The following is a 13,148-nucleotide window of genomic DNA, read 5'->3' as shown; positions in this document are numbered from 1 at the left end:
TAGGATATTATTGAAATTCCATATTTTTAAAATATAAGAAATAAAAAGCAAACAAGTAAATAAAAGTCGAAGAGGAGAATCAAAGTGAAATTTGTTTTTTTGGAAAAGTAGACAATGGCATAAACTTGAGGGGAAAGAAAAAGAAAAATACATGGAAGCCTAATTATTACCTTTACCAACAACCCAACTTCACAACAATGTTGGCAAAATTAGATTGATTATTGAACGAAAAGAATCTGAGATGACCAACTTGGTCCCTCGAGGTGAACAATGATGTATCAACTTCTTGAAATGTCATATGGATATCCATTAAGGAACTAGAAGTTTTTTCAACTAGTGACTAGTATATTTGAATCCTTAAAGGATATTACTATATGTTATGAAAATTTCTAATTTAACGAGACAAATTTCTTGCCTATAAGGGAAGACAAGCTGATTCCAAAAGAAATCAATTGACTAATTTAAGTTAAAAATTTTAGTCTAGATAATTTTTTTCTATAAAATTTTACTTATTTTATAAATGTAACATATTTTAATTTTAACTAATGAAATATAATATGGTTTCAATGAAATAAAAATTTCTAAATATATTAATAGTAATTTATACTTGATTATATAAATATTATTTTATTAAAATTTAGTTTACCTTTGTGCTACTATTTATAGTTTATACTTTAAAATTTCATATTTCCTATTAGCACATAAAGACAAGCCACACTTTCAATGAGTTCACAAGTTGATTTATAAGTCTCAAGTAATCCCTACAGAGGCACAAATTAAACAAATGACCCCCAAAGAGGCATAAATTATATAATTAGCTTCTAAAAAAAATTAAAAATACCCAATAATAATGAGATAACAATTAGCTATTTATATACAAGAGAAAAATGAAATTGAAAGACCCTTATTGTTGATAATATATCTTTTTTAAGTGGATACTAATGTCATAAGAAATGATAATGACCTTGTACCATAGAATCTAGAAGAATGTCAACATAAAAAAGATTAGCTAAAATAAATAAAATAAAATATAAAAAATAAAAACTATCTAGGAAAAATTAGACTCATTGGAAAAACAATAAGCATTTAGACCTACAGGTCAAACACATGAAATCGCCAAGCCTATTGAATACAAATGGGTATTTGTAAGAAATCATAATAAGAAAAATGAAATCATGAGAAATAAAGCATGACTCATAACTTAAGGTTTCTCACAAAACTGAGTGTTGACTACGAGGAAACATATTATCATGTGATAGGCGTAATCACATTTTAATATTTAATTAGTTAGTAGTATTAGAAATACTGGATATTTGTCTCATGGATCTTGTTACAACTTATTTATATAGATCTATGGATACCAACAAATATGTGAAAATCACTAAAGGATTCAAATTACTTGAAACAACTAATTCAAGTGCATGTACACTTAAGGTTTCTCACAAAAACTAAGTGTTGACTATGAAAAACATATTATCATGTGATAGGCGCAATCACATTTTAATATTTAATTAGTTAGCAGTATTAGAAACACTGGATATTTGTCTCATGGATCTTGTTACAACTTATTTATATGGATCTATGGATACCAACATATATGTGAAAATCCCTAAAGGATTCAAATTACTTGAAACAGCTAATTCAAAACCTTATAACATGTACTCAATCAAACTACAATGATCTCAATATGGATTAAAGCAATCCAAGCACATGTGGTATAATCATTTGAGAACTCTTGAAGAGCTCACAAAAGCAACCAAATGAATCTAAGACATGTTTAAAGCATGGAAGACTTATCAACTTATAATATATATTCTCTAGAAAGGAAAATGGTACATGGAAAGGCATATGTATGCAAAGATTGACAATTTCAATGAGTTCACATGTTGATTTATAAGTCTTAAGTAAACCCTAAAGAGGCACAAATTAAACAAATGACCCCCAAAGAGGCATAAATTATACAATTAGCTTCTAAAAAAAAGTAGAAGTACCCGATAATAATGAGATCACAATTAGCTATTTATATGCAAGAGAAAAATGAAATCGAAAGACCCTTATTGTTGATAATATATCCTTTTTTTAAGTGGATACTAACGTTATAAGAAATGATAATGACCTTGTACCATAGAATCTAGAAGAATGTCAACATAAAAAAGATTAGCTAAAATAAAAAAATAAATAAATAAAAACTATCTAAGCAAAATTAGACTCGTTAGAAAAACAAGAAGCATTTAGACCTACAGACCAAAGACTTGAAGTCACAAGGCATGTTGAATACAAATGGGTGTTTGTAAGAAATCATAATAAGAAAAATGAAATCATGAGAAATAAAGCATGACTCATAACTTAAGGTTTCTCACAAAAACTAAGTGTTGACTACGAGGAAACATATTATCATGTGATAGGCGCAATCACATTTTAATATTTAATTAGTTAGCAGTATTAGAAATACTGGATATTTGTCTTATAGATCTTGTTACAACTTATTTATATGGATCTATGGATACCAACATATATGTGAAAATCCCTAAAGGATTCAAATTACTTGAAACAACTAATTTAAAACCTTATAACATGTACTCAATCAAACTACAATGATCTCAATATGGATTAAAGCAATCCAAGCGCATGTGGTATAATCGTTTGAGAACTCTTGAAAAGCTCACAAAAGCAACCAATTATTTAAAGAAAGAATTTGAAATGAAAGATTTGGGAAAAACAAGATATTGTCTCAACCCACAGATTGAGCATTTTTCAAATGGTATATTAATCCGCCAATCAACATATATATAGAGAAAGTATTAAAGCGCTATTATATGGACAAATCACATCTACTTAATTCCTCTAGGTTGTTTGTTCACTTGAAGTGAAAAAGGTTCGTTTTGTCCTAAAAAATAAAATGAAAAATTACTTAGTCTAGAAGTATCATATCTTAGTGCAATTGGTGCACTGATGTATCTTATAAATTGTATTAAACCAATCATAGCCTTCTCTATCAATTTACTAGTAAGATAAAGTTTTGCCTCAACTAGAAGACATTGAAACGAGATTAAACATATATTGTGATACCTTTGTAAAACAAATGACATGGGCTTATATTATTCAAGAGAATCAAAATAGCAATTAATTGGCTATGTAGATGCATGATGTAACACCTAGTACTAATGAATTAAATAGGCAATAATGATTATCTTAGTACTTAACTTTAAGCATGCTTAATTAGATGTTAAAACTAGTTTAGTGCTAATCTTGTTTAATTATGAATTAAACTTTGATTAAGGTTAAGTAGGATTAGTTAATGATTTAAGCATGCTTATTAGGTTCTTAGGGGCTGATTAGGGTTATGAAAACCTAAAGGACTAATGGCAATTATGGGTTTTATTTTTGATAACTTGAAGGACTAAAGTGCAAAATATGGAAATTGGAGTTAGTGGAATGCCACCTCCTACTTGGGTGGATTGGTGGCAGCTATGTGGGCTGCCACCTCATGCTTGGCTGCATGAAGCCCCTTTATAAGGGGGCTGCAACTCGTTTTCCACCATTTCACCTACAACAACTTGGGTTAGAGAGAGAATCTAGAGAGAGAAAGTATAGATTTGAGGTAAGCAAGTTATTTAATTTTGTAATTTTCGTTTATTTTGGTTCCTAATGGTATGCTGAAAAGAATTAACGATAAAATTTGTGTAAAAGTTTAGTTTAATTAGCTATAAACATGTTTTAGTTAAAAATCACAATTAATTAAGGATTAAAGTTTTTTAACGTAAGTATTTTATTAATGGTAAGATAAGCATAAATCTTTGTTTTATTTGGTTTGATTGAAAAATAGATTAGTAAACATGTGATTAATTAGGTTATTTGGACACTTGGGATTTGTTAATGGGTTAGGCTTTAAGAAAATCAAAACAGTTAGTGTTTGGCAATTAATTAGGGAAATTAATATGCACTGTAAATATTGTTTAATTCAATTCAAATTTGATTTGAAAACCTAAAGGTATATAGATTAGAGAATATGAGAATTAAAAATTAGCAACAGTAAACTGTATAAATTTTCATGGTTAGAAAACCTAAATTATGTTGTTTCATTTCAATTCCTCGTAATAGGAAAAGATTGCCTACGTAGAAGAAACACAAAAAGAAAATTGGTGTAAGGTAGGGAATTTTATGCTATTCTATGGTGCATCTGATTTCTTTCATTGAATCATTTGTTGGAATTTCACGTTATTTCTATGATTTCATAAAATGTTTTAATGTGTCATTGCATCTCAGTTTATTGCATTGAAATGTTACCATGATATTGGAACATATATTGGTATGAAGATTCATGGTTCTGTGTTGTTGAAATGGTTCATGGTGTGGTTGCATTGCAAGAAGGATATGGAATTATCACAGATGATATTCAGAGAATTGATTGGTGGGAAGTTTTTATGTGATGCTACAGGCATTATCATTTGATATATTGTTTATGTGGGACCGTGGGTTCTTGGGTGAAAGTCCCTAAAGCCCTCGAGGAAGACACTCCGATGTAGGTGTATGGGGTTGGTCCTGCCCTTGGGTTTTAGTCCCTAAAGACACAAGGTTGGTCTTGCCCTTGAGTATGAGTCCCAAAAGACACAGGGTATGACTTGCCTTTGGGTGATGTCCCAGAATAGTCATTATTATATTGATCGTGTATCTTGTGGAGCATTGATATCTAATGTATAGATTGTTGGGGGTCAGCAGTTTATCAGTTGTGAAAAGATGGATGGGGAAAAGTAAGGATGAAACCAGCAAACACATGCATACATGTTTGACATGATTACACATTTGTTAATGGTTATAAAATGTTTATCATGCATGCTATTAAACGTTTAATTCAAGGTTTTTAAGGGTATGCTTAGGATGGTTATAAACTTTCCTACTGAGTTGTGAACTCACCATATTCCTTTTACCTTTAGATGCAGGTCAGAAGACCATGCACGAAATAATACTTGAGCAATGCTTTACTGTGATTGGATGTTGTTTGCTCGCATTGAAAGTCTTTTGAGGCCTTGCCTTTTGTATCAAAGACTGAATATTTTTTTAGGAATGATGTAATATATATATTTGTCAGGTACACTTGTAGTATGGGCTACCTGTAGTGAACAATGGGGTTTTGGTATATGTAAATTAATGTAGTACAAGTTTCTTTTAAGAAACGAACCATATTTTGTTAACTACAAGTTACAAAGTTTAATACAGGATGTACTCCTTATAACAGGTTTTGCATATCCTCTTTTTGCACAAAATCAAGCAGGAACTCAACATTTAAATTTTTGAGAGCACTTATACTGTATTTGAGTATCAATTGTTTAGTTTGAAGAATAACAAAAACCGGGGTGTGACACAGGATATCTTTCAAATCCTCATAAAGCTTGATCTCAGACCAAATATATATTTAATTGTGGGAGTGTTACAATATCATGGAAATCGGTTAAGCAAACAATGGTAGTCAGTTCCTCAAATCATTTAGAAATATTGGCAATTCATTAATCTAATTGTGAATGTGTATGGTTAAGATCTACAAAAAAGCATATTTGAGAGTCTTATGAATTATCCTCTATAAAAAAACACTCCAATGGTATTACATGAAGACAATGTTGCGTATACTACACAAATCAAACAAGGATATAGTAAAAGCGATCAAACCAAGCATTCTTCATCAAAGTTCTTTTATATACACAAACTTCAAAAGAGTGGTGAATCAATGTTCAACAAATAAGATAAAGTGATAATCTAGCAAACATATTCACAAAAGCCTTACCTATTGCAACATTCAAGAAATTCGTATATCAAATTGGAATACACCAACTCAAAGATCTTAACATTGAACCATTAATTAAAGACAACATAATCTTGTTATCATGAGGGGGAGCAACATCATAGAATGTTTGCATACTTTACTTTTTTTTTTTTGTCCTTCATTCAGGTTTTGTCCCGTTAGGTTTTACTAGTAAGGTTTTTAATAAGGTAGTTCTAACTATCAATGTCTACCTAATTCTCCTTCAATAATGGTGGTCATTCAAGGGGGAGTGTTATAAATATGTATGGATAACTGTGAATGACCTTACAGTTATCCATCAAGACTTTTGTTATTCCTCATAAAGAATTAAATATTGTATTTAATTATAGTTTTTCTAACTCCTATAAATATAAGGTTTGGATTAATGAAAATCACACATGAGAGTTCTAATAGATGATATTTTATTAGGTTAATTTTTGCTTGAGTTTTTCTACTTCATTTGTTTGGTGGGATTTTAAGTTCAGGGCATTATGGTCTTATATGACCTTTTTTACCGCAAAAATAACATTTACATTGTTTTTTTTCTCCATATGGTTCTTTTTCTTTTAATTCAAAACTTTCATGATTTCTTATATCTTATTTGGAAATGCTGCTTTTTGTAATAAGTTTTTGACTTTCTTCTAAAAAAATTTATTATGTTCTTAGGTTTTCTAAAGTTATATTCTTTACATCCTATATCTAGATTTTCTTATATATGCATTTTTTTTTTAATAAAGTTGTTGGTTTATATCTTATTTTTTTATTTGGTCTCTTTCTCATAAACTTATGTATTCTTTTTTTAACCAATTCTTTACAAATTTTATTCTAGATCCTATGTAAGGAGAGTTTCTATATTTAGAGGTTGAAAATTCATTCCACAATCTGTCTTACAAATCCTTGTATTTTTAAATATTCAGGTTTCTTATTGACTCTAGCAAGAATTGCATATTTCCTAAATTTTTATATATATTCTCTTATATAAGGTAGGGTATATAATTTCGACTATTCTAATTTATGGAGATATATTGTATGTTCATTTGCATCTTCTTGGATTGTTCCTAAAAACTATAACTTCATTAAATTTATAAACATGGTTATGCTAAAATTATTTCTGGCTTATTACAAACTCTACAACATTTTCTCTTGAATTGATTGCTTTTATTATTTCCATGGTTTTACTTTTAAGATTTTCTATTCAAAAGGATTTATCTCTCGTCTTGGTCTAACTATTGGTTTTTTCTCTAAATTAGACTTTTCAGACTATTTTAAAAAGTTGTTTATATATATATATATATATATATATATATATATATTTCTAAAGTAGTTATTTTTTTTAATTATTTGATCTAAAAGTTTATCTACCTTTCAGTTGAGATTTTTTAATAGTTCTTTCAGGTTTTGTTGTTATAGTTTTATTTATTCTATTTCTTTGCCAGCAAATTTCTCCTCTTTCACTAGTTGTTGTTTAATATAATCTAGGTTGTTTCTTATGGTTATTAAAGTCTCCCAACTTCTTTTCTAAGTCCTAAGGTAGTATTAAAATATTTGATATAACTCTTTGTTGAAATTTGTTAACTTCTTATAGATAGTTTATATTATATGTGTTTTCTTCCTAAGTTTAGATCTTTTATATTTTGTCTTAAAGTATGCAATTTATCATATATTTATCTAAATTCTTCCGGTGGACTATATAATTTATTATTAAGTTCTTACTCTTAGACATTCATATTCTATATTGTAAATTTAAGGAGGATAAGGAATAAAAGATATAGATCAATTCATAACAATACTAAGATTTCATAAAATAATAAGAAATTAACATATCAAATAATTTCAATAAAACTCTAACAGGGTAAGATAAAGTTAGATACTCTAAAAATTAATTAAGCTAAACAATTTTCCGCTTTACTATTTAATATAAGATATATAATGCTCTAATACCAAACTTTTGTATAGGAAGTAGAAAATATATTTTTAATATTTATAGTAGGATAAAGAGTAAACATAAAAAAGTAAAGACCAATTTCATGAAAAATAGTTTTGTTATTACAAATAAATTAAAAAATAAATAGTTTTTAGTAAAACATGAATAATAATATTATAATAAAATCATAAATTATATTTTTTATAAAATATATATTGTTTTAGTACATGTTAGAGATGTAAGGATACTAACATCTTCTTAACGTTTTTTTAATTAAAAATGAAAATTAATAATTTAAAATAATAAATTTTAACAATATTTTATTTAAAATGAATAATGAATAAAGTTTAACTTTTTAACATGTAAATGAGTCCAATTTTTCATTTCATGTACACATTTAGTTCTAAATTAAAAATATAATATTCTTGAATGTTTTTATTTAATCTACAATTAATTAGATCAAATTTTTTTAATTCAAAATTATTCTTCAAAATTTTAAAAATCATTAACGGATTTAAATTATTAATTATATCTTACTTAATTTATAATTTATTTACCTAAATTAAAAAAAAAAAATTGTGTATATCGGAAAAACAGTAAAGTCATGACTCATAAAATATCAGTTTTGATCTATTATTTATTTTTTAATGATTAGATTTTTATTTTAGTTCCAAATTATTTTTAAAAATTAACCCATTAATAAATTCAATACAAAGTATCACCTAATTGAAGTTCATTTTTATAATTAGTTCCAAATTATAGTAAGAAAATTTATAAAAATATAATTATGTGTAGAAAATATAATAGATCCCTTACGAACCAATTTTAATCCATAAATTTCTGGTATTAATGATTTTATTATTTATTTCAAATTATTTTAAAAAATTACAAAACTTTTAATGAATTCAATACATTAAGCCTTGTTTTATTTGGAGCTTGTTTGTCTAGTTAAAAAATTGGAAAAATAATGATTCCATGTAGAAGAGAAATAATAAAGCTTTTTTAGATCGATTTTTGTTCATAAATTTTTAGTATTGATTGGATCATTATTTGAGTTCAAAGTTATTTTTAAAAATTCTAAACTCGTTAATAAATCCAACACATTAATTTTTGTTTAATTTGAAGTTTATTTGTCTGTTGAAAAAAAAATTAAGAAAATAAGGATTCTATGTAAAAATAATAATAATAAAGTCGTTCTAAACTAATTTTTGTCCATTGGTTCATTTTTTAGTTTTAAATTATTTTTAAAAGTTACTAGACTCATTAATGAATCTAATGCATTAAGTCTTGTTTAATTTGGAGTTCACTTTCCTAAGGAAAAAAAAAATCAAATGTAAAAGTAAAACATTAAAGTTTTTATAAACCAATTTTTGTTCATAAATTTCTGGTATTAATCGATTCACTATTTGAGTTTCAAATTTATTTTAAAAATTATTAGACTCATTAATGAATCTAAAACTTATTATTATTAAGAAGCTAACCCAGACATCAAAAATAAATTTTGATCTATGACTTACTAATGTTATTGAGTTCCATGACTTTTTAGTATTAATTAAATCGATTCTTGACTTTTAAATTGTTTTTTAAAATTAATAAATTTATGTATCAAGTATAGTTTGATTTGAAATTTATTTGCTAAATGAAAAATTTTAGAGGACTTAAGAGAAATTAAAAAAAATATATATTTGTAATTTAAAAGAAGATCATATTTTAAGATTTTCGGTATTTGTATTAGATCATGGAAAAAGAGATGGAATAATATCATGTTCGATTTTATTTGTTTTTTAATGTTTTTTATTTTATTTTCTATATTTTCCTTTTGTTTTTAAAAATCGGTAAAAACAACTTCTACTTGTTTTCTAAAAATTGTTCTATATTTCACTTTATTTTTTAAAATTGTTTCTAGAGAACAACAATTAAATATTATTAGGAATGTTTAAAAATAATTTTCTTATTTTAAAAAACAAAAAAATGTTTTTAAAACCACAACTTTATTTTATTTATGTTTCCTTTATTTATTAGGAACATAAATAAAAATAAAAAATGTAAATGAAATAAACACCATAGTGGTTTTATTTTTTAAAATTCTCAAAATTTGATTGTACAAAGAGTTAAATACAATATAATTTAATTCATGAAAAATTAACGTGACATGTCTTGAAACCATAGGAAATCTACATCATTTTATTGAAAGCATTGCAAAGGATGATGAACCAAGTATAACAATACCCATCCTTTTTTTATTTGGGATCACTGCATTTACTTTGATCTGAAGGATGGATCTGAGCCTCAAATGCCCCATCTATTTTCCATGTAAAAAATCAACATGATAAGCCCAAGAAAAGGAGGGGAAAAGGATTATAAACAATATGATCAAACAAACCTGTCTCAAGGAATATTTCAATGTCTAGGTTTATGTTGAAGTTTCAAGGTGAGGAGAACATATAGCATCATTCATAGTTAATAAGAGGTCATCCAACATGTTGTAGATTGAAGTAGTAGATGGATGTGCTTTATCAGCAACATAGAAACGGTGAGTTTTGTTATTGATGCTAATCCAACTGCACCCAGGCACCTTCCTCAATCTCTTATGTTTCATCATTCTTCTTACTTGAGCCACGGCATCCCATCTCCTTGAAGACGCATATAAATTTGATATGGAAACATAGTTGGAGGGGTTCTCGGGTTCTAGCTGAATAAGGAACCTATATGCCAATTCTTGCATCTCAAGATCACCATGAATGATGGAGCAACTGACCAGAGCTCCCCACACACTAGGACCAGGTTCCACAGGCATTGCTTTGATAAAATCTAATGCTCGATCGAGCTGCCCTGCTCGACCTAACATATCAACAATGCATGCACAAATCTCCAATGTTGGTTCAATTCCATAATCATTGATAACTGAGCTGTAGATGTTAAGACCTTCGTTTACCAATCCTGACCGGCCACAAGCAGAAAGAATCCCCACTGTTGTTATCATGTCTGGTCTGATCCCGGCTTGGAGCATCTTATCATACAGAAGAATGGCTTCTTGACCCTTCCCATGCAATCCATATCCTGAAATCATTGAACTCCAAGAGATTGCATCTTTACATAAGGAATCATCCTCAAATACACGCCTTGCAGAATCCAAGCTCCCACACTTGGAATACATATCGATGAGAGCATTACATAAAGTGACTTCATTGTTCAATTCCTTTCTAACAGCAAATCCATGGATTTGTCTTCCACTCAATAAACCAGAAAAGGAGCTACATGCAGGGAGAACACTGACAAGTGACACTCTATTCGGTTCTATTCCATCTATAACCTGCATATGGCAAAAAAGACTCAAAGCTTCATCTGAATCTCCATTCTCCACATAACCATTGATCATTGCTGTCCAAGAAAAGACATTCCTACACTTCATCCTGTCAAAGACCCGTCTACCCACAACCACTTTCTTGCTTCTCGAATACATGTCTATCAAACAACACCCCAGGTGAACATCAGAATCCAGGCCCAATACCAATTCATTTTTCACAATATAACAGTGAAGCTCCCTCCCATAATCCCATTTCCCCATGTCCCCATCACACAAAGGAAGAAGACTAGAAATGGTATAGGCATCGGGTCTCACTTCATCCATCTGCATCTGTTTAACAAATTCCCAAGTTTCCTCACGAAAATTACAATTCCCTGAAACTGCGTACCCCGCAATTAAAACGTTCCAAGAACCAGAATTTCTAATCGTCATTTCATCAAACACCTTCCTGGATTCCTCAAAATTCCCGCATTTGCAATACATTGACATTATCGAATTAGCAACAACAGTATTGGAAACAAATCCTGTTCGTATGCTTTTCCCATGAATAGATTGCCCGGAAAATAAGGCCCCCAGCTCGCTCGAAACTTTAGAAAGTGCCGAGAGAGTAAAATCATTGGGCAAGACATCGCTAGAGCACATTTGATTAAACAACTGAAAAGCCTCATTGTATAAACGATTTTTGACATACCCATTAATCAAAGAGTTCCATAGAAACACATTCTTGTGTTGTAGGGAATCGAAAACGAGTCGGGAATGATATGGGTGTTGGCATATAGCATATGCAAAGATGAGTTTTGTGGCAAGAAAAGAGTTTTGAGATAAGCCAAGACTGAGAATTCGAGAATGGGATTGTCGGGTGAGTTTGAGAGATTTGTGAGTTACTGAGAAATGGAGGAATTGGAGGAGAGCGAGAGAGGGATCGAATTCAAAGGCAGAAGCGTAGTAGCGAGACGGTAGGAGGGTAAATGTCTTGGGGATCATCACAGAGGTAGAGCTATATGAATTGTGTGAAAGGGAAAGGAGTGTCGAAAAAGCAGTCTACTCTGGATCGTATTTGAATTTCCATGATATCCAAGACCTTCAACTCTTTCGCTTTTCTTGTTTTCAAGTTTATTTTCACATAGCTTGATATTATATTCTCGGGAGAATTGTGTTTTAAACCCAAATTAGCCACGATACTTATATCTTTTATATTTAAGCCTAAGACCTAATGGAAAAGTGAAAATTAAGTTGAAGAACCTTACTTTTCAAAATTTTCTAAAATACCCTTTGCAGTCAAAAGTGAAAAAAAACAATGGGCTTCCCACTTCTCTCTCATTTTCTCTTTCCCTTTCTCTCTCTTTATTCACTTTACCTTTCTCTCACATATTAATTGGTGGACGATATAAATTAATTCCTAGTTAAGGAAGTGACACTATTTCCACCAGTTATTTTTCTCTCAAAAAAAATATTGGACAATGGTTAAAAATGATTATTACATTTTTTAAGTAAATATTTTTTAAACACCTCAAAAAATAGTATTATTCTTTTTTATCTAATATATATATAATTTATTTTTTATATAAATATCTTTAAGGTTATAGACAATTATTTGAATATTTTCTCTATTTTATGGATAATACATAGATATTGTCTTAATATATTCTTTTGTAATATGGTCATCTTTTAATTAATGGTGATAATTAATTTTTAATTGAATAATATATTATAATTTAATAATTTGAAAAATATTAAAATACCCTTTTAAATATGGAATAGATGTGGACTTGACATGGTTTAAATTATTAAAACACGATGTCATCAAGTCAAGCAAATGTATCATAATTTTCTCTTCTTTTTTTTTCTCTTCATACATAATTTCACAAAAAAATGCAGTACCTTAATATTGTGATTAATTTTGTTTTAAAAAAATTGTTAAAACTACTCAAACAAAATATGCAATTACAAATTGTAACAATTTTTAGGTGAAGGAATGTATGGGTGAAAAGTGTCAAATCCTTAGGTGACAAGAAAAAAAAAATGGTTCAGAATTGATTGAAATCTTGCATAGAAGGTAGCCTTGTACACCCTTTGTACAGTTAGTATTTTTGTCTTATACAGTTAGTACATTTGCCTTG

General features: G+C 28.6%; 1 protein-coding gene across 1 annotated transcript; it reads right to left on the bottom strand.

Moving 5' to 3' along the window:
- Positions 1-10,091: 10,091 nt before the first annotated feature.
- Positions 10,092-12,132, bottom strand: LOC117914193 (pentatricopeptide repeat-containing protein At3g12770-like). Its single transcript, XM_034829420.1, has one exon. It carries the CDS (start codon positions 12,010-12,012, stop codon positions 10,135-10,137), a length of 1,878 nt encoding a protein of 625 aa, XP_034685311.1. The 5' UTR covers positions 12,013-12,132; the 3' UTR covers positions 10,092-10,134.
- Positions 12,133-13,148: the final 1,016 nt, after the last annotated feature.

This window comes from Vitis riparia, chromosome 5 (assembly GCF_004353265.1).
Source record: "Vitis riparia cultivar Riparia Gloire de Montpellier isolate 1030 chromosome 5, EGFV_Vit.rip_1.0, whole genome shotgun sequence".
Lineage (NCBI taxonomy): Eukaryota > Viridiplantae > Streptophyta > Magnoliopsida > Vitales > Vitaceae > Vitis > Vitis riparia.
This window is presented reverse-complemented; position numbering and strand designations above follow the sequence as displayed.